Genomic DNA, 23207 nt, shown 5'->3' with positions numbered 1-23207 from the left:
GGATTCATTTAACAATTGTGGTAGAAAAGGTTGCAATATGGGGCAAAATTCACTTAACAAATGTTTCATTTAGCAATGGAAATGTTGAGCTCAATTGTAGTCATAAGTTGGGGACTACTATATTTTGGTACCTATAAGTACCAAAGGAGGAAGCTTTATAGTATGACACTGAGGATCACATTCTGTAGCTTCTAAACCAGTTTTGGTTTTTGTAAAACTGAAGTTTTGCATAAAAATTTATATCACTGCTTAATGGGTAGCATATTGTAGAACAATTTAACTTTTTATGGAAATTGCTTTTCTACATTTTCTAAGGAAATAGGTAGATGTATTATGTTAAGAGAGGGTAGGAGTACCTGTAGTGAAGTTAATTAACATAACTCAATTTTCAGATCTTTTTTTTTTAGATTAAGCAGGGAACAGCAAAAGAAAAGGAATACAAGACTTTAATTATTACTTGCTGGCAAAATCAGGACAACAACTACGTCTGCTCATGGCCGATAATTAGTAATTATCAGCAGAAAATAAGCTGGCAGGTCTGTTTTTTTGCCAGCAAGCAAGGAATGAGATGTGATTTTCAATGATGTCACTACATAATCCCTGTCCCCAATAAGATCAAGATACAGGGTTGTAAAGAAGGAGCTTAGACCTACTTTGCTCTGGACACTCCTGGAGATAAGCAACTTGATGCTTTCCAGACTACAGGTCCTATAATTCTGTCCCACTGGATTTACTAACTAAGACCAATAGTAATTTCATTTAAAGGATCTAGAATTCATCAGACTATTAAATGCAAAAAATCAAAATTCCATGCACACCAGAAGATGGGTTAAACAAAGGCTTCCTCCGTTAAGGCAGATAGCTGGTATGCCTGGGCAACTTTTTTTCAAATGGAATGACTGGAATCAAATTAAGATGGAGATTGCTGCTTTTGTTAGCAGTGTTTTGGAAAATATCTGCCAGGAGTTTAAGAAAAGGACATTTTGAGTGTTTACTGAGATCCTGCAGGGGGTGCTGTGCAGCGAATGTTAAGCATGGAAGTCTGAATTTAGAGGCCTGATTTTCTGATTGGAGAACTTGTTGCAAATTCAGGACAGTAGTGGCTTTATGTAAAGCCAAGATGGCCGCAGAAGGAAGGGGTAAGTGAGTTAAGGTGTGGAGAGTACTTTCCTTCCTATCTTTTGTTTTCAGCCCTCCTAGCCCACAAAAACTTTGTCTCCCCCCCCCACACACATCCTAAACACACTCATACACACAGAAACATAAATTTTGCTCTTTTTATTTTTCTCTCCAGTCAGTATTAAAAATGGATGAAAACATAAGGATGAGAAAATAATTTTTGTTTTTAAAGTGTGCGTATGCAAATTCCAGGTGGTCCTCTCAGTTTGGAGTGAGGGTTAAATTAGCCCAAAGAAGTATTTTGAAGGGCAACATGGCGTCTTTGCATTTCACACACACAACCAAAATGGAATGGTCACATTCCTTTCTTATCCTGGACACAAACTGTTTCAACTCCTACCCTCAAAACGTCACTACAGAGCACTGCACACCAAGACAACTAGACATAAGAACAGTTTTTTACCGAATGCCATCACTCTATAATTCCCTCAACACTGTCAGACTTTTTACTAAATCTGCACTTCTATTTCTACTAGTTTTTCTCATCATTCCTATCACCCATTTCCTCCCACTTAGGACTGTATGACTGTAACTTGTTGCTTGTAACCTAAGATTTTTATTAATATTGATTGTTTCTTCATTGCTTATTTGACCCCTATGGCAATCATTAAGTGTTGTACCACATGATTCTTGACAAATGTATCTTTTTCTTTTATGTACGCTGAGAGCATATGCACCAATTCCTTGTGTGTCCAATCACACTTGGCCAATAAAATTCTATTCTAAATTCTATTCTATTATTTGCTATTTAAGATTTGAAGTTTAAGCCCCTTGTTTTGAAGAAGGGCATATCATTCTCTGAAAATTAAAATAAAAACATTATCAGATGAGGATGTACTGTGTTTACATTAATCATTTAACCAGGGTTAATAGAATCAATTCAAAATTCAGAATTTGGACACAACAGCACACTAGTTATACCAGCTGGTTCTTTTATGCATTCATGTCAGATTCAGACACTTGTAAAATCTCTAAAAGGGTGAACTAATGTGCTAGTATTTTCTGGCCAATGTTTTTATTCCTTTAAGATCCAATCTAACTCAAGAAAAAAAAAGCATGTACGTATGTGGAGATAAATTTAATGAAAAGAAATTTAGGTGTTTTCAAATCAGTCATTTCTCCTCTTCTTCAGCCCAAAATGTTCCTGAAAGAAATTCACTTCAACTTTATTGGCAAATACTTTTCCAATTTTAAAAAATCTAATATTTGTTCCCATTGACATAATTCTAGAGAAAACAATTGCTGGAGAAATCAGGAAAGTAGAGATAAGTTCAGCATTAATTCTTTCACAACTTCTACCTTCACTACTGCTTTACAGCTAAATTACTTAACAAGAAAATTACTGGCTGCCTTTCTGAGATACAAGATGGATAGATAGATAGATGGATAGATAGAAAGAGAAGATATTCTCTCTCTCTCTCTCTCTCTCTCTCTCCCCCTCCCCTCCCAAGTAAACATACTCAAGTTCATATTGGAGAATGTATTTTCCAATGTGAACTTCAACATGTTTACTTGGATTCAGTGGTCCCAAGCAACTATTTACTTGGTGCAATTTTGTTCTTTCAGAGATAAGGTATGAAAAACTGGTTTTGCAAATATGCAGAATAGTATAGGTAGAATTGAAGTAATGGTACCCACTGGGGTACTGATTGAGCTGGCACATAATATCGCAACATACCTTCTATTGTTTACTTAGGTATCAGAAAGTTAATTGTACAAACTCTAAAAGTGCACTTTAAAATCAAGGACGATAAAAATATTTAAAATATGGAAAGTGGAGTAAAATGAATACAAAAGATCCAGTTCATATAAATGCATATAAAAAGAGATAATTTTAATTCTCTGACAAAGCTCTTCTCTCCAACAATTGGACTTAACACTTCAGAAAGTAGGAGAATCACTAAAAAATATTCTCTCTCCAACTCCAGTTCCTTGGAAAAAAGCCAGTGGGATATCAGTTTAGAAAACGACTGGAAGATCAAAGAGGACCAGGCCAGTTACACTTCCCAATCATGGTTATTCTATAGGTCATTCACAAGTGTAACCAACATTATTTCTGTGCTGTACCTTGGTCCAAAACCTGACTACCAATTATCCATATAATCAGCTTCCTCTAGGACTCTTTTCCATTCTTTCTTATCTTTCCAAGAAAAGACTGGAGCCATCTAATTTGAGTAAAGTCTTTTTGGCAGAGACATGCCATAGCTTCCTTGTGAGATGACAGAAATCCTCTCTCATTCAAAGAAGTGTTGACTACTATCCAAACCTAACCTTCTTTAACCTCATAGGAGCTTACCAACCATGAGAAACGAAAATGCAAATAGAGAATGATGGAGCTGAAACTACAAAGTCACTATCTTCTCTTCTTGATTTCACAGATTCAAAATGATTTAGATCATTCACAATATGAAGTTCCATGCATCCCTATTAGTTTCTGTAGATTCTTCTTGAATCTGAGTAGTTTCATTAGCAATTTCTTCCCAGTGGAGTGGACCTTCAGATAGTCTTGGAGAACATGTTTTCTCAAGACAAAATTTAAAGAGGGCTGCATAGCATTTTGCAGACACAACCAGAATGGCAAAATTCACACCTTTTTACTACTATTTAACTTATCTGAGGTCTTTAACAAACCAAAGAGTTGCAGTTGAGCTATAAAACAAGAGAGATCATTCTACTGCTATCCAATCAGTCATCCTAATTTCTTCCTTATTCCAGGAAATAACCAGAGTCTTGAACTGCCTGCCAGATCCTTGTGAAATTTCTAGTTCATCTGCTGAAAACCTGAGAGATAGATTAAGTGTTTGAGGGTAATTGATGTAATAGGTTCTTCTCCAACATTGGAAGAGGATCCCACATACTTGATTTAAAATCATTGCCTCTCTTAGGTAAAACCATCTTATAAATATTTTCAAATAAGAGTGCCTTCACTATTTCACAATTTAGACTCATCTCTTTCAACAGATTTTTCATTACTAGATGAATTACTAAATGCTAGATTAAATTTGTTGCAAATCATAAATGGTATAGATAAATTAGACATATACATGTGTGTGTGTGTGTGTGTGTGTGTCTTTTCAAAGACAATGCATCTTCCTGATGGTAAAAATATCATTCTGTTAGTTTTAGTGTGGCTATATTCTTAATCTAGTGAAGTCATAATTCTGAATCTACAATTTGTGTTATTACAATGGAAAACTGATTATGAATAACCGCATTAACAAGACACAAAGGCATTTTCAAAACAAATACCTAAGGATTAAGGCAGGAATTTTTGGCTTCTGATTTGTGGGCATGATCAGTTGAATGTGGATAGTAAGTATTGTTGGTTGGTGACAGATAGCATTTTTGTGTAAACTGTAAGTAATGCAGGACAGGCATTAGTTGTGGTGATTATGTTGTTTTCTTTTGATCAGTTGCAGTTTCTGTCCAAACCAGTGTTGCAGCTGTTAGACAAATCACAAAAAACTGTAAATGTGTGACTAGAAATAATAGTTGGTTTGCAAACAATAATGTTGTTATCATGCCACTTCTTTTAACACTCTCTGAACAAATTATTTATATAGCTAGCTCTCCCCTTTTCCTAGCATTCTTTCTGCAGAATTACAGATAGCTACAAGCTTAAGAGCATTATTATCTTCTTCAACATTACACTCTACTGCTTAATTTTGGGAGGGGGTGCGTGAATGAAGGCCTTCTTGCTTGAAGCAAATTGACAATTCTAGGCATTGAGTGTGAATAAGTGATGCAACAAAATATCTTACGCTACTGAAGTCCAAAAATATGTAGTTTTTTTCAGGGCACAGAAATGCAGGATATGTTATGCCACAGCAAGTCTGATTTTCTCACTATCTTGCTTTGTAGAGATTTGCATGCCAAAAATAACTTTTCTGGGCCAATGAAGAGAGGATAGATTAGAGGAATGAATAACATGGAATCTTCAAAGGCGGGAGTGGGGTAGGTGTCAAAGTTTGCAATAGCAGACCTTTTAAGGCGGTCCAAATTGCAACCTTTAGTGGTGATTTTACAATCATCTACATGATGATGATGATATCTGGGCAGAAGTTCTATGGATTTCACTTAAAACTCCTGTACCTCTCCCAGAATGTTTCCTTAGTCTCACCTATTTTTGTAGTTCTGTCTTTGAGCCACTGGAGCCATTCCATATATATCTTATATGCAGTAGTGGGTCCTAAACCCCGTCACTACTGGTTTGCATGCTTGCTCGCTCACACACACGATGCTTCTGTGCATGTGCAAAAGCATCCCGGGTGGATGGTGGAGCTTCCCGCCACTGGAACTGGACCGAACTGGGAGCAACCCACCGCTACTTATATATCTCTGCCCATTGGTTCTAGGCCCTTTTATTTGGCATCCTCCTCTTAAGAGAACTAATTTGAATTCCTACTCAGACAGTTGTTAAGACAAACTACAGCAAAGATGGTTGTGCTTTAAGAATGTTTGAGCTCATTGACTGTTTGCACTAGCAGTAGCCCCTGTCTTATCCTGTCTCTTGCCTAATTAATTCTCCTCACCATAGAGGCTGTTCTCACTTAACAACTAGTCTCTTAGAAGCCATTTAAATTTATAATACATTTCCCCCTCCCAAGCAAAAAATACTTACAATCCAGTTCTGGAGCTATGATGGCAATACAGTGTTCCCTCGATTTTTGCAGGGGATGCGTTTCGAGACCGCCCCCGAAAGTCAAATTTCTGCGAAGTAGAGATGCAGAAGTAAATACTGTACACCATTTTTGTCTATGAACAGTATCAAAAGCCTTCCCTTAACACTAAATTACCATTTCCCATTCCATTAACAACCATTTACTCATCATTATTACTGGTACTCATCATTGAATAAGACACTTAGTGATCCTGATATTTGTAAACATAATTATTTATTAACAATAATTATTTTTTTTGTGATAACAATGCTGATTGGTCGGCCAGTCAGCAATGGCAAAAAATAGTTTGACAATGACGTATGACATCATTGGGTGGGAAAAACCGTGGTATAGAAAAAAAAACCTATATTTTTTAATTAATATTTTTTGAAAAACCATGGTATAGGCTATTCGCGAAGTTCGAACCCGCAAAAAGCGAGGGAACACTGTATAGATACTTATCTTTGCAGCTGTCCCATTTCAGTTTTTTTTTTAAATCACTGGACTAACTAATTCACACATGCAATAAACATAAGGTGAATGCCCCATTGCTTGAGTGTTGTTTTTCCCATTCTTACAGATTGCCTCATAGTATTCTTAGCACATTGAGGTTCAGAGGCCGTGAAAACTGCTGGGAGTCAGCTTCAGAATGCTTCTGTGAAAGGAATGAGAAGTAGTAATAGTGGAAATATGAATTAGGTCAAACAGCAGAATCTAATCGAGTCGATAGAATTAGGTCAAATAACTGAAACTAGTTGTGAGAAGACCCTGCGCATTAATTATTTCTCTGAAATTAGTCTTGGGAGAGACAAGAATTCTGCTTGAGTAGATACTTTATTGCAGATACAAGCTTAATGATGACACAAATCAATTTCTGCAAAAGCTGAAAATATGATTCTCTTCCTGTGTCTCTGTGTGTCCCCAGGTTCAAACATTGACTTTCTGTCCAGTCTTTTAACAGAGCCCTTGCATTCTATTTCTCAGCTGGCCTGGCTATACCTGGGTTGTTGTTTTTGCCTTTGTATCACTGTTGACTTTTGGCGATTCTAAGACTAGTCATTCATTTCTATTGGTAAGATTTTCAGAAGTGGTTTGCCATTCCTTTCTTCCATGGCTAGTCAATTGAAGGGCCTAAGGCAAGAGTAGAATTCATGGCTTCCAGGTTCTAATTGGTGCCTTAACTACTACTTCTCACCAATTCAAAATCTGGTTAGTAATCACCAAATACAGTAGTCCCTCACCTATCGCTGGTGTTACGTTCCAGACCTGGCCGCGATAGGTGAAATCTGCGATGGGGAATTTATCAACTGATAGTACTTATTTAAGTATTTATATTGTAATTGTTTGGTAAGTTTTCATTGTTTTAAGTGTTTATAAACCCTTCCCACACAGTATTTATTTTAGATACAGTATTTAAATACAGTATTTACAATTTTAGATATACCTGTATATATTTTTTTGAAAAACCTGCCGATCGAGTTCGGTGGGCTGTTTAAATCTGCCGATCGACTTCCTCAGAAACCCGCGATGAAGTGAAGCCGCAGTAGGTGAAGTGCAGTATAGCGAGGGACTACTGTAGTCACATCTGGTCCTAGCCAGGATCCTCTTTTCCTGCTTTGTTACCTCCAATCATCACATTAATATAATTGTTGTAGGGTTGCAACTATTTGCAACACATCCTAAAGCAAAATGACTCTCTCTGGTTCAGCTATTTTGCTTCTAATGAGATTTCCGAAAGAGAGAAACAGAAAGAATTAGTTTTCTGGGGAAAAAGAAAGCTTCTAGAGTTGTTAACCTGATCCTACATAGCTTCTGCTCCGGCAATCTCATACTACTCACAAGAGCCTACAAAACTTTTGCCAGACCCATCCTTGAATACAGCTCATCTGTCTAGAACCCATACCACATCTTGGACATCAACACCCTTGAAAACGTCCAAAGATATTTCACCAGAAGAGCCCTTCACTCCTCCACTCGAAATAGAATACCCTACGAAAATAGACTAACAATCCTGGGTCTAGAAAGCTTAGAACTACGTCGCCTAAAACATGATTTAAGTATTGCCCACAAGATCATATGCTGCAACGTCCTACCGGTCAATGACTACTTCAGCTTCAACCGCAACAACACAAGAGCACACAACAGATTCAAACTTAATATTAACCACTCCAAACTTAACTGTAAAAAATATGACTTTAACAATCGAGTTGTCGAAGCGTGGAACTCATTACCGGACTCAATAGTGTCAACCCCTAACCCCCAACATTTCTCCCCTAGATTATCCACGATTGACCTCTCCAGGTTCCTAAGAGGTCAGTAAGGGGCGTACATAAGTGCACTAGTGTGCCTTTCGTCCCCTGTCCAATTGTCTTTCCTTTATCTCATATATCATATATATTTTCTTCCTTTCATAAATCTTCTCTATTTTTACATATTATCTTTATATATATTATTTCATGTCTATTCTCTTCCATATGTATTGTGTATTGGACAAATGAATACATAAATAATAAATAAATAAATGGGAAAAAAATTCCCATTTCATTTGCCCACCTGCCAAATGTCATTTATACTTCATTTGAAGTTGGCATGAACACATTATGTGGCTAAGGTTTAGGAAAAAAATAATAATATGTTTATTAAAATTCCTTAAATGTAAAGAGTTATTGTTATAACTAATGCAATTATCATAACTTGCTTATATTTTATTTATTGAAAATATTTGTATAGCTGCACACCTTATCACCAACTCTGAATGGTTCCCAATTAAGCAATTCCAACTGGGAAGAAGCTTGAATATTAGTCTCAATGAGTTTGCTACCTACAGTAAAAATTTATACTCTTGCTGCTTTATAGTCCAATTCTATTTCTGATTAATCAGAAATGTGTTTAAACCACTTTAGTCAATAATTGCTCTCCTTAAATAAGTGCGAATAAGACTGCATTACAACAGCAAGAACAGTTTCACAACTTTTCATATATAAGCACTTAGGAAGCACTTTTTAGTTAAAGTGTATGATAGGAATGTTAAAAGTAAGTAATACAATTGGCTCACCTACTGTACATAAAACTGTTCTTTGTATTTGGAGCAAATCAAATTCTACAAAACATGAATAATTAAAAACTAAATTCAGAGTGATAAGGGGGGTGAATGATTTACACATTGAGAAATAAAATATTCAGACTCAAGCTTATTTTAATCTAACAAATATCAAAAATGTGATTGCACAGAAAATAAACTGAGACATATAACTGTATGATCCCTTCCCGTATCAAATAAGGTAAGAAACAGTAGCAGTTGATTTTGAGTGCACATTTTCCAGCTAGTTCAAGCCAATAAGATAAAATACTTTAAAAAATAGTTTTCAGTTCATACACATACTGTTTGTCTTTGCTGTGTTGTTTCATGCTTTAAAAAAATCAGCTTTGTAAAAAGAAGGAAGCTAATTTATTTCATTTGATAGAACTATTGCTATTCTGATAATGTTTGAGAATCTGTGACCATTTATTTATTAGAACAAGGAGATTGCAGTTTGTTCTGTTGCCCAATCTCATTGTCCAATAAAATTACTAGTGGGATGCATAAAACATATAGCAGAGAAAAATATGGTAATGTGATGGTGCTTGTCATACTAGGCTTGACATGAATTCAGCTATAGGAGATGACATACTTGGGTGATAATTGTCAACATCAGTAAGTAATCACCCTATTATTTAATATTTAGATAATATTCATTATTTAACCATAGAAATTACAATTGGTTGAGATTGCAATTGCTTATGCGAAATGAGAGCAAGTTGTTTATATACCATCAAAGTTTCATGTTAGTTTACAATAAAAACATGACGCCAACCTTTATTAAATATTATCTGAATAATTTTACTGATCGCAGAACAAACTTCTGAACAAATATGATTAAAGAATATTGGTTTGTGAACTAGGTTTGTGAGAACTGTAGCATCATTATTATGGGGAATTTATGTTTGTACCAAATGAAGATCTATACAACCATCTTATACTTGTTTTGCTGATATAGAATAGCCTGACCTTTAAAATGTATATTCCTGACAGGTTGTTAGAAATGCATTTTAAATTTTTTTAAATTTTTTGTAAATACGGTTTTTCTTTTTTCTTTTTACAAAACAAATACATCTTTTATGAACAAAATGTTGTCCAGACTCTTTCTCTTACATCATTTCTTATACATAATCAATAATACGTTTCCAATTTTAGTCATAATATTCATTTTTTCCTAATTCTTATCCTAATGTATTTATTTCTTGTACATGATTATTATCACATTTCAGTATACATGCCAGGAGGGTGTGGCCTACTCAACCTCCTGTATCACGGTGGGGGGTATTTTTGCCCTCCCCACGGTCCAGAGACTTTCCTCGAGTCTTTGAGAGGGTGAAAACAGCCTCCCCAGGCTCCAGAGGCTGGAAATGGGCCTGTTCTGGACTTCCAATACTTCCAGTAGGCTCATTTTTCGCTCTCCCAGAGCATCAACACCAGTGATGGGTTACCAACATTTTTACTACCACACTGTGGGCGTGGCTTATGCATTTTTTTTCAACGTCTTTCAGTGCAAATTGGGTTCTCTGGGGTGGAGCTCCATATTTTGCTACCGGTACTGTGTTTCTGACTGTACCCGTAGGAGCCCATCACTGATCCGCGCAGGCCCTGCACTTATCTGGCATCCCAAAAGGGCCATGTGGAGACTCCTGGGAGGGGTAGGGTGGGTAGGGTCAGCTGGTCCATGCAACTACCGGTTAAGCGAACCAGACGTAAATCAACACCGGTTCACCTGAACCAGTCCTAACTGGCTGAATCCCACCCCAGCTTGGTATCATGTTCAAGAATTACAAAATACATCAAGAAATTGCAGGTACCTGCTATAATATCAGTGGAACTACAAAAGAGTGCATTACTTGGAACAACATAGTTAAGAAGATACTTGGTTGATATCTAGAATGCTGGCAGCAACCCGTATCAACCATCAGTGCCAATCATTGATATTTGTAATACATTTTTAAATATTCAGTTGACTGAGTTTCATGTTTAATGAATAAAAGATACTACTACTACTACTACTACTAGTAACAACAGCAGCAATAATAATAATAATAATAATAATAGAATGTTCTGACCATATGTGAAACATGTTCCTTAATTGTTTTGTTAGTTGTTATTTAGCATTTAACAGTAAAATACTTATTCAGTAGTACCTCTACTTACGAACTTAATTCGTTCCGTGACCAGGTTCGTAAGTAGAAAAATTCATAAGTAGAAGCAATTTTTCCCATAGGAATCAATGTAAAAGCAAATAATGTGTGCAAACCCATTAGGAAAATCCAAACTTTAAGGCTTTAAAAAAAGTGGCGGGCGGACAAAGTGAAGGCTAACAGAGTGAAGATGGACAGCGAGGAGAAGTGAGGAATGGAGGTCCTAACAAAGGCTAACGCCATTCCAAATCGCTCCCAAAATCACCCTCCAGATGCTTCCTATGCTGCCCCAATCGCCTCTAAAAATCACCCTCCAAAAGCCTCCTATGCCACCCCAAATCGCTCCCAAAATCACCCCTCCAGACACTTCCTATGCCACCCCAAATCGCCTCCAAATCACCCCTCCAGCTGCTTCCTATGCCACCCCAAATTGCCTCAAAAATCACCCCTTCAAACGCTTCCTATGACACCCCAAATCAAGATCCTAATGAAGGCAAATGGATTGAAGAAAGGCAGCAATGAGAATCAAGGCATTTTGAAAGGAGAGGTGATTTTGGAACACTTTGGAAGCGATTTGGGGTGGCATAGGAAGCTTTTGGAGGGGTGATTTTGGAGGCGATTTGGGACAGCATAGGAAGCATCTGGAGGGGTGATTTTGGCAGCGAGATGGGGTGAAGGAAGCAGTAGGCTAGGGGGGATTTTAGCAGTGGGATGAGACGGCTGCGGGGAGTGGAGGAAGCGGATGGTTAGAGGGGAAAATGGCAGGGAAATGCGGCAGCTGCAGAGAGCTCCTCCGACGCATGCCGTTTTGGCTGCTGCTCACAGCAGCAGCCGAGAGAGGAGGGAGAGTTCGTAAGTAGAAAATGGTTTGAGTAGAGGTAAAAAAAATCTTGAGCACATGGTTTGTATCTTGAAAAGTTCGTAGGTAGAGGCATTAGTAAGTAGAGGTACCACTGTATCAGACTATGCATCTAGTGAAATAGACTATGGTCCTTGAAAGTCTATTTATTTATTCTATTTAGTCTATTTATTCGTGAAAAATGAGTTTTTAAGGTGCAACAAAACACTTGATTTTTCCACAAGAGATTCATGTGGTTACACCTAAGCTTTTCTCTTAGTGTACTGAACAACCAATATGCATTATTAAAGAAATCTCTATTTCCATCTTAACCACAGTTTCTTCCTAGAACTTTATCAATATATACAAGATAGAAATAAACCCAACTCTGTTGTAGATATGATGTAGTCTCTAAATATATTGAAAAGGCACAATAAATAAATAAAAATAGTTTGTATTATGATGTAAACAGAATGACTAAAGATATTTATTTTTATTTTATTTTATTTATTTATGTATTTATTTGTTTTGTCCAATACACAATAATACACAATGAAGGTTATAGAGGATATATACAAGTAGAATGTATCAAAGAGAGTATAGAAGAGAAATATAGGAGTAAAATATAACAAGAGAGAATAGCAGGAAATATAAGAGATAAAAGAGATAGAAGAGATAGAATGGATAGAAGAGATAGAAGAGAAGATATAGGAGAGACTATAGGAGAGACTATAGGACAGGGGACGGTAGGCACTCTGGTGCACTTATGTACGCAGCATATAATCTTGTGGGCAATACTTAGATCGTGTTTGAGGCATCGTAGTTCTAAGGTTTCAAGATCCAGGATTGTAAGTCTTGATTCGTAGGGTATTCTGTTTCGAGTGGAGGAGTTAAGGGCTCTTCTGATGAAGTATTTTTGGACATTTTCAATGGTGTTGATGGCCGAGAAGCGGTATGGGTTCCAAACAGATGAGCTATATTCGAGGATGGGTCTAGCGAAAGTTTTGTAGGCTCTGGTAATTAATGTGAGATTGCCGGAGCAAAAGCTGCATAGGATTAGGTTGACTACACTTAAAGCCTTTTTGGCGATGTTGTTGCAGTGGGCTTTGGCACATAGGTCATTTGATATTAGTATTCCGAGGTCTTTTACTGAGTGGGGTTATCTGCAAGATTTTGTTTGTTCAGTTTATATTTGAAGTTCTGATTCTTTTTACCGATGTGGAGGACAGAGCATTTGCTGGTTGAGATTTGGAGCTGCCAGGTGTTAGACCAATCGTAGACAGAGTCTAGGTCTTTCTGGAGTTTAGCTGTGTTATCGGTGGTGTTGAAGAGTTTTACATCATCGGCGAAAAGAACACAGTTGTTAGAGATGTGATCGCAAACGTCATTGATGTAGAGGATGGATTGTTGGTCCCAGTCCACTACTTTGGGGGACACCACTTTTCACAGGGACAGGGGTAGATATGATACTTCCTATTTTAACCATTTGTTGTCTGTTTGACAGGAATGCTGTAATCCATCTGTGTAGGGATCCTGTGATGCCATAGGCTTTGAGTTTTAGAAGTAGTTTGTCATGGACCACTGAATCAAAGGCTTTGCAGAAGTCAATATAAATTGCATCTATAGATTTTCCTTGATCAAGTTGAGTTGCCCATATGTTTTTGCAGTGGAGAAGTTGCAAGTTGCAGGATAGTTTTAGAGAGTAGATGATTAGTTATTGTTTGTTAGAGAGTAGATTATTAGATTATTATTAGATGATGATGATGATGATGATTATTATTATTATTATTATTATTATTATTATTATTATTATTATTATTAGTTTCTAGGTGGAGAGTAATTTGTTATACAAGTTTGATAATCTGAGTAAGTAATCAGCCTTTGATCATTCAAATCAGGAACATGACTTCAAGGGGTATGGAAATTTTCATGGGATGGGAATGGGAACAGCACTTTATTAAACAGCATTTCTCACATCTCAGTTCTGAGTAAGGTGAGGCTAAATAGCAAATAAAAAGAATAAGATGATATTGTCAATTCCAATTAATGTCAATTCCCTATGAGAATCCATGATAGATTATATTTGGATGGCCTTTTCATTCTTTAATGGGGGACAACTGAGGCTACTGATTCAATATTCCCACTGGAGGAGGCAAGTTTAAAATGTTTAGGATACTCATGGAGATGTGAAATTTTGTTCTACATATGAGCCAAACTCAAGAAATATATTACTAACTTTACCCGTATGATTCACAGGTGTTCTTTGAACTACCAAAATATTTAATGTAGGAATATTTCCAGTTAAATTGGAAAATATACCTCAGGTTATACGATTGATTCATTTTTTACTTTTGAATGGATTTGGCTGTACTGATAGCAACTTACAGGTACGTTTTCCCAGTGTTTCAAGTCCTGTTCTGGAGAAGAGAGAATAAAGACTGGAGCTTCCAGTAGAGGGAACCCTTGCCCTTAGTTAGTCCTCCAGCTAAGCATAGAGGTTTTGTGTTTTGTCACTGAAGTGCTCACTTTACTCCTGAATTACTTCCAGAAAGATAAAGCCACACAAATGCATAAAATAATCTATAATTCAGTTAATGTCAAACAGTGCTCTCCCAGATAATATTCTATGTAGTTAGTGGTGAGTTAAAATAACTTGTGGCAGAGGTGTGAATTAATAACTATTTTCAAAGTCATTGTATGAAAAATAATCTTTCTTCCTTAAGCATGGTGGTGTCAGACATGGACTTTGGGACTCTGTGCGTGAAAGAGCTTTGGAAGCCTCAGGTGGGATTCACGTGACATAAATAGGAAAAAAACATTTACAACATTTAAAGTATTGATATAAGATAATACCTTTAAGAAGGTGTGGTAACATTCGGACAAAGTTTCTCTGCATAAGGCATGAATAAACAGATGCCAAGGGGCAAAAAATAATTTCTTTTCGTAATTTTCCTTGATATGTTTATCTCACAGCATCAGTTTATCCGATGTTCCTTTGTCCTTGCATGCAAATTGTAAGGTGTGTTGAGCAGTTCTGGGCTTGGCAGTTCTCAAAGGAGAAAAGCCACTTCTATTTCCTCTCTGTAGATAATAAGATATGTTGTCTGACTTCTCAAGATTGTACAGTACTCAGTAGGGCTTCAAATATGACTTGGACTCCACAAGAATAAAGCACATTTCTCCTTTTATTAAAATATCATTTTTTCTCACAAGCCTGAAAAAAGAGTTTCGCTTCTATAAGTTTTGTTAATTTCCTTAAAGTGAAAGTATCCAGAGTTTTTTTTATTCTGCAAAACATAGCAATTTAAGCCCTTCAAATCTGTTGCCTCTTTTTATGCAGATAATTCTTATGTTGCATAATTGAGCCCAAAATTTATGTTACTAAGTGAAACATTTGTTAAGTGAGTTGCTCCATTTTACGACTTTTCTTGTCACAGTTGTTAAGTGAATCATTGCATTTGTTAAGTTAATAACATGGTTATTAAGTGAATCTGGCTTCCCCATTGACTTTGCTTGTCAGAAGGTTGCAAAAGTTGTTCACATGCAGGGCCGCCGATAGGCCGGTACTACTGGTAGTGGCGTCAGGGGCCCGGCCAAATTGACAAATGGGGGGGGGGTGGACGGTTTTGCCTGCCCCCTGGCGCCCGCAGTAATTTGTACCCAGTGAGCAGCGCCGACGCCGAGCTCCAGCTCCTCGCTCGCACAGGCGCAGTACCGGCCCTCTCTTGAAGCGCGCAGCGAAGGTAGGAGCCCCTTCGGAGTGGCGGCGTTGGGGAACGAGGCTTGGGCGGCCGGGGCGTTCCCTGTAGCTGTAGGCTGCGCATGCCTTAGCCAGTGAACCCCAAAATGCCCCCCGGCCCCACACACCCTTTTCCAAGGGCGCGCACGCTGCGGCCGCCCCCAGTCCCCCCGTGCCTCTAGCCCCCTCGCGCCCCTGGCTACTCGCCGCTGCCCCCCGCATGCCCGCCCACCCACCCGATCAGCCTCTCTTTCTCCTCCGCCAGCCAAGGTTTTTCTTGCCGAAAAAGAAAGAAAACCTTTGCCGGCTTTCCCCCCCCCCCCTTAATTTGAATGTTCCGGGCGGGCTGGCAGGGACATTGAAAATCACTTTCGTCAGCGTCTGGAGAACGAGAGAGAGTGAGAGCGACAGAGCAAGATAGAGAGAGAGAGAGCAAGAGGGGGGAGAGAAAGATATAGCAAGAGAGAGAGAACGAGTGAGAGAAAGAAAACAGAGAAAGTGAGAAAAAGAGAGAGAGAGCAAGAGGGGGAGAGATAGAGAAAAAGGGGGAGAGAGAGAAAGAGAAAGAAAGAAAAAGAGAGAGATGAGAGAGGAAGGAAGAGAGTGAGAGAGGAAGAAAGCAAGATAGAGAAAGAAAGAAAGAAAGAGATGAGAGAGGAAGGAAGAGAGTGAGAGAGAGGAAGAAAGCAAGAGAGAGAAAGAGAGAAAAAGAAAGAGATGAGAGAGGAAGGAAGATAGTGAGAGAGGGGAAGAAAGCAAGATAGAGAAAGAGAAAGAAAGAGAGAGATGAGAGGAAGGAAGAGAGAGAGAGAGAGGAAGAAAGAGAGAGAGAGAAGAGTGGAAGGAAGAGAGAGAGAGAAATGATAGAATAAAGGGGAGAAAAAAGAGAAATGAGAAAATGATTGAGGCAGAGAATGACAGGAAAAAGAGAGGTGACTCTTGATTTAAAGCATATGGTAAAAGCACTTAAATAATAACAGAAAAAAACCCCAGCCCTCACCTGTTTTTATTAATAGTTTTGCTCGTTGTTTTAGTTTTAATAGTAATGGATTTTGGCTTTTTTAAATTATTAAATTCTTTTAATAAAAAAGAAGGGATTTATTTATATATTTATTTATATATTTATGTATTTATGTATTTATATATATATGCCGCCCAGTCCCAAGTTTTTCCTTATTTCCAGATTGCATTTCCTCTTGGTGAGGTTCCGCCCATTGCTTCTTGTACTACCTTCAGGTGGCATGGAGAATAAATAGATGCCATCTGCTCTGTGGCAGCCCTTTACGGATTGGGAAACTACTATTATATTCCCCCTCAGTTTTCTATTTGTTGAGCTAAACATACTCATTCTCTTAGCCCTTGTTCATAGGATTTAGCCTCTAGGCCAGGGGTGTCAAACTCAATTTCATTGAGGGCCACATCAGGGCTGTGTTTGACCTCAGAGGGCCGGGGGAGGGCTTGCCCAGGGTGTGTTACCATGGTGGGCATGGCACGGGATTTGGGGGCAGTAGTTTTAAAATGGTGGAGGGCCCCAGACACTTAGGCTGTATGGGGCCCCAAAATTCCTGATGGCGGCCCTGTTCACATGACCCTGAAGACTGCAGCCACTATAAATATCAACCAGTTGCCAAGCATATGAACTTTGATCACATGACCTTAGGGATGCCACAATGATTTTAAGTGTGAAAAATGGTCATAAAAAGGGATGAAATGCTACCAGTACGGCCCGGTCCGGGTGTACCAGAAGCAGTGGCCGCCGGTGATTTGGAGAATCGGTAGTGGCACAAGGCTCTACTCACCCACCCACCCAGACATCACCATTTTCTTTTTTTAAACTTTATGCGTGTTGCAAAGCCTTCTGTGCATGCACAGAGGGTGAAAAAGTGTGTTTCTGAACTGGTAGAGAAGGTAGGTAGATTTCACTGCTGGTCATAAGTCACTTCTATCAAAGCCATTGTAACTTTGAGCAATCATTAAATGAACTGTTTTAAGCGGAGGACTACATGTGTTCACTATGAGGAAAATGCAGTCTTTTATGAATTGGCATATAAATCAGACTGATAATTTTTTTTGAGCTGAAATATTTTATTTGTGACTGCTTAAATCATTGATTACTAAATATATATTAATATATTTCCTTGCTCTGGTTCCTGTGCACGTACTCAAATTGCTATAATATAGTATTTTGATGAAAGAAACACTTTTAGTTTTTAATTGTTTTGGAAAAATAACCACAAATATTGTGTGCTCTAAAACATATTGTTTTTTGCTATAGTATCAAATATTGAATTCTTGTTTATGTAAGCACCAAAAGCTTAGATAAGGTTCTTAGTAAATTAAAGTTTAGTCAGTATTCTGCAGCATTTCAGCTTACGCATAAATCGCAGTATGACTTAATATTTAGTATTTACCTTCTGAGCACACTGGCTTAAAATGTAAGATAACACAATTATCTTTGTTGACCCTAGGCCTGCCAGCAATAGTTAGAGAATATAGATCAACTTAGTTTTCTCTTCATATTAATTTCTCATTCGCTAATGAAAAGAATTACAAAAAAATATATAACAATTCTTAGGAAATGATTAAAAAGCATTTGTTCTTGCAAGCTATGTATGAATGTAATACTATATAATAGTTAATGTTAAATAAAATATTAAGATATTTTAATCTTTGTTATACAGTGATCCCTCGTTTTTCGCGGGGGATGCGTTCCAAGACCACCCATGAAAAACAAAATTCCGTGAAGTAGAGGAAAGATATTTTTTAATGTATTAACGAGTATTTGGACCTTTAAAACCCACCCTTTGCATTAAACAGTTATTCTATAATGTTTCTCAGCTGTAACTACGTACATGTGATGCCCTTCCAGTTTTTTTAATAGAGTACAGTAGTACTGTAGAAGAATTTTATGAATTTTTAATGGATTTAAATTTTTTAATGGATTTAATGGATTTAAGCCCCGTGAAGTAGCGAATCCGCGAAAGATGAACCGTGAAGTAGCAAGGGATTACTGTACACGTAAAACAGTAACATAGAAAGATTTTTAAAACCAGATCTGAACATATTAGAATTTTTTTGTCTATAAATAACATCAGATTTAAAATGAAATAAAAATGGTTTCTCATTATTTATTTATTAGCAGGTTGGACTTTAGAACATACATCTTTGAAATCTTTTACATATCCAATGCCCGAGACAAGGTTTTTTCATGCTGGCGTGAATGTATACAAATTTAAGATCAAATATGGCAATACATTTAGGTATGTGTGAAATTCTTCAAATTTTTCAGTCACAAAACGGAAAAAAAATATTATTTCAGAACTTAAAGAAGGACAAAATAAATTTGTAAAATTCAAGAATTACTGTATACAGTGTTCCCTCGATTTTCGTGGGTTCAAACTTCGCGAATAGTCTATACCACAGTTTTTCAAAAATATTAATTAAAAAATATTTTGTGTTTTTTTCCCTATACCATGGTTTTTCCCGCCCGATGACGTCACATGTCATTGCCAAACTTTTGTTCACCTTTAATAAATACTTTTTTTTAATAAACTTTAATAAATAACCCTGGTGAGTAATAATCTAAATCAGAGGTCCCCAACCGCCGGTCCGCGGACCGGGACCGGGCCGTTGGGGCTTTTCAGCCGGTCCATGGCGCCAGGGCCCCCTCGGCCTTTCCGCACCACCAGCGGCGCTCCCCCCGCCAGCCAGCCAAGCCCCGCGCCTGCCGGAACCGGCTCCTCGCTCTCCCCCTGCCGCCCGCCGCGTTTGCAGGAGGTGGGGAGGGTTGGGCGGCCCTCCAAGGCCAGGAGGGACGCCGCTGCCCCCCCTTCCCTCTCTCCGCCCTCCGCTGCGCCTCCTTGACGCCGAGAGGAAATGCCGGCAAAGGCTTTCCTCAGCGGAGGCCGGCGAAGGTGATATTGAATGTCGGGGGAGAACGGGTGGTTGCACGCGCTCCCTATCTCCCTGCTAGCCCACTCGGAATATTCAAAATAAGAAAAACCTTTGCCGGCGAAGGCTTTTCTTATTTTGAATATTCCGAGTGGGCTAGCAGGGGGATAGGGAGCGCGTGCAACCACCCGTTCTCCCCCGACATTCAATATCACCTTCGCCGGCCCCGCCTCTCCTGCAAACCCCCTTGCTGAGAGCCCGGGGCGAAAGTGCTCTCGCAAAGGTGAGGCAGGCAGGGCGTGCGCGCGTCATCGCTGAGAAGAACGGAGAGAGAACGAGAGTGAGTGAGAGCAACAGACAGCAAGATAGAGAGAAAGTGAGAAAGAGAGAGTGAGAAAGGGGGGGAGAGAAAGAGATAGCAAGAGAGAGAACAAGAGAGAGAAAGAGCGTGAGAAAGAAAACAAGAAAGAGTGAGAGAGAGAGAAAGCAAAAGAGACAGAAAGAAAACAAGAGAGAGAAAGTGAGAAGAAGAGAGAGAAAGAGGGGGAGAGAGAGAGAAAGAGAGAGGGGGGAGAGAGAGAGGGAGAGGGAGAAAGAGAGAGGGAGAGGGGGGAGAGAGAGCAAGAGAGGGAGAGAGGGAAAGGGGGAGAGAGGGGGGAGAGAAAGAGAGAGGGAGAGAGAGAGGAGATAAAGGAAGAGGAGAGAGAGAAAGGAAGAGAAAGAAAGAAAGAGGGATAGAAAGAGAGAGAGAGTGAGAGATGCTCAGTGAGCCTTTCTTTGAAGTTGCCTTTCTTTCTTTCTCTTTCTTGCTTTCTTTCTTGCTCTTTTTCTTTCTCTCTTTTACCTTCCCTCTGATCTAAATGGTTGCTAAGGAAATGGGAAATTGCAATTTAGGGGTTTAAAGTGTTAAGGGAAGGTTTGTGATACTGTTCATAGCCAAAAATAGTGTATTTACTTCTGCATCTCTACTTCGCGGAAATTCGACTTTCGTGGGCGGTCTCGGAAAGCATCCCCCGTGAAAATCGAGGGAACACTGTATTTGAAATAGTAAGGTGCAAATTTAGGCTCTTCAGTAAGGATGAAGAGAATAAGTATAATTGGAAACCTTTGATTCCAGTTTTGCTTCTGAACTCTATAGCATTAGATAGGTTATCCTTTCAGTCTTATTCTTTCATCTGTGACATGGGACAATTACATTTGCTTGCCCCATAGGGTTCTGTAAGAATTACTGAAATAATGTAAGTACAGATATTCAGCAATAGGGTTTTCATACCTTTATTGCCCAGATGGCACTAGCAAGAAATATAGAGAAGTATAACTTTACAACACATCTGTTATCCTACTCAGCCAGAACTCTGCCTAATATTTTTAATTCTGAGTGTACATTTTTTTAATCTGGCCAACAATTTTTTCATCCAAAATTTATCTAGAATATGTAATTGACTAATGCAAATCAAATAGAGGAAAGTTTTTAATAATTTCCTTGAGTTTATGTTGGAAGAAAACATGGTGAATTAATTAATTTAATTTAATTTAATTTAATAATTAATTTATATTTATGCATAAAGAGACATGTAATTGTAGCAATAAATTTGCATTATATATATATATACCCAAAAAGAACTGTGGATCTTTAGTCTGAACTAGGGACAATTAGAATATTTATTCAATTTCTCTTGATTTCTGCAGTTATTTTCTATTACATTTCTATTACATTTTTTCACAGCATTGATGAAAACATTGTCAGTAAGGAGCTACAGGTGAGATATGAAATAAATACCTATTTGTTTAGATCAAAAAGTATCATATGGTGAATGTGGAATTTAGATTTAATCCTTTTTGCTTTGGGAAACCAGTACAGGTTTGTTTTATTCAAATCGTGCTGATTTTTAAAATTTATACTTGTTTGGGAATTAATTGGGATTTTACCCAAAAAATAATTCTGTAATCTATGGAACAAACTTCAGAATTTCTTTATATGGGCAATGGCACAATCACTATATTTGCATCTTATTCTTCTGCAATTTTTTTTTGGGGAATAGCTATTTGTTTTGTTTTTAAATAAGTACTCATAACTTATAAATAACTCTTGGAAATACCTGTGTCAAGCCAGGTATGGCATGCAAATGCAACATTAATATCTCTTAATTATTGTCTTATTGATCAAGATCCAAATAGATTTAACGTATCACTATAATTTTTGGCAAAATAAGTTATCTATTTCAGAGCAATATTTAGTATGCGTGACCCTGAGTGAACTGGCAGCAAAATGATACACAACCCGCCTGGGAGATATCTAATATGTATGTTACCAATTTTACAAAGGTATCTAGTAAGTTCAGAGTTCAGACAAGTCTCTAGTTTGTTGCACATTTTTACTCTTTGTTAGTGTTAAGAGTATCCTTCTGTTTTTGGAGGAGGGAGGAAGAAAGATGATCTATTGGCAATTATTAGATTTAAACTAAAGCGTAAGAACAATTTTGTAGGACTCTCTGGCTAGACACGTCCCTGTTTAATTATCATCAATTTACGAGCACTAACAATGTTTCACATCTCTCTTTAAATCTTTCAGGGTGCTATTCGAGTAGTACTTGGAAACATTGATAGTTTATGCCCTTTTACGACTGAACACTTGATTATATTTCCATGTATCCTTTTATTGGTGTGCAATAATTTGAATATGGGATCTGTACAACCAGTCTGACACCAGGACTCATATGTGACTCTTCCCACATCACAGAGAGGAAAAGTCAGAAAACCTTTGATAGTCATGGTATCAGTACCATGTACTAGGAATGCTAACAGTTTTAATCCAGAAAACATGGAAACGTTACACATTTTTCTGATGACGTACTATAGTAGTTACATTGGGAAGAAAGATAAATATTAACATCAGCAGATAAAAGAATTATTTATCTCAGCAAGCAATCAACATCAACAAGACACATCAGAGTACAGAAAAGGGGGGGGGGGGAAATCTACAACAATGTACAATTTAGTTGAGAAAAAGAAGCAGCTTTGGCCAAATGGAATATAATTTGATTAGTAAGTGTAAATATGATCAGTTTAAAGTCATGTAGCTCTTTTAATAAGTAATAAGGAATATAGTTTTCTGGTTTGAAGTATTCATGACAATTTTTAAAAATTTTAATTTTACTTTGAGTTAAGGTAAAAATATTGTGGAAATGACATTCAAATGCCTATTAAGGCAATCTCCTATACTCACTAAGTTATCAAAAAATGCCAACTTTCTATCTATTCAGAATTTCTTTCAGAATTTCTCCTTTGTTCCAGAAATACTTTTTTTCTCTGTATATCATCATGATATTGTCTTAGCCTCTTCCATAATCCATACTTGAGACATCTTAAAGTCATAGTTTGCTATTCCTATTTCACAGTAGTATTTTTCCTCTCCTGTGGATATTTTGGCCTATGGATATGATCTGGCACTCTTCTCTGAACATTTGTGTGCTGATGTGACCCAGGGTTGATTCCCCCAGGTCCTGAGGTCAAATTTAAGCTATTTGGAGCATGACCTCTTTCATCTAGTCTACGGGTGCTTCTCTTCATAATCATTTTGACTTGGTCTTTAGGGAAGACTAGAGGGATCTACCTGCATAATATCTGAATGGTATTTTCCATTGTAATTGTTTGATATTTCACAGAGAGTGCT

General features: G+C 37.7%; 1 protein-coding gene across 2 annotated transcripts in view; it reads left to right on the top strand.

Moving 5' to 3' along the window:
* Window positions 1–23207, top strand: part of MAJIN (membrane anchored junction protein) — a 53609-nt gene that overhangs the window by 19704 nt on the left and 10698 nt on the right. The window contains exons 1-4 of one of the 2 annotated variants that reach the window (XM_070747051.1): window positions 1093–1139; window positions 18783–18903; window positions 21261–21294; window positions 22107–22182. In XM_070747051.1, the coding sequence (XP_070603152.1) occupies window positions 1121–1139; window positions 18783–18903; window positions 21261–21294; window positions 22107–22182 (250 nt within the window). In that variant the 5' untranslated portion in view covers window positions 1093–1120. Of the gene's footprint in view, window positions 1–1092; window positions 1140–18782; window positions 18904–21260; window positions 21295–22106; window positions 22183–23207 lie in introns of those variants that run through there. The other variant, XM_070747052.1, reaches the window with a different exon arrangement.

The sequence above is a fragment of the Erythrolamprus reginae genome, chromosome 3 (assembly GCF_031021105.1).
Source record: "Erythrolamprus reginae isolate rEryReg1 chromosome 3, rEryReg1.hap1, whole genome shotgun sequence".
NCBI lineage: Eukaryota > Metazoa > Chordata > Lepidosauria > Squamata > Dipsadidae > Erythrolamprus > Erythrolamprus reginae.
The sequence above is the reverse complement of the archived record's forward strand: the minus strand, read 5'-3'. Positions and strand labels throughout refer to the sequence as shown.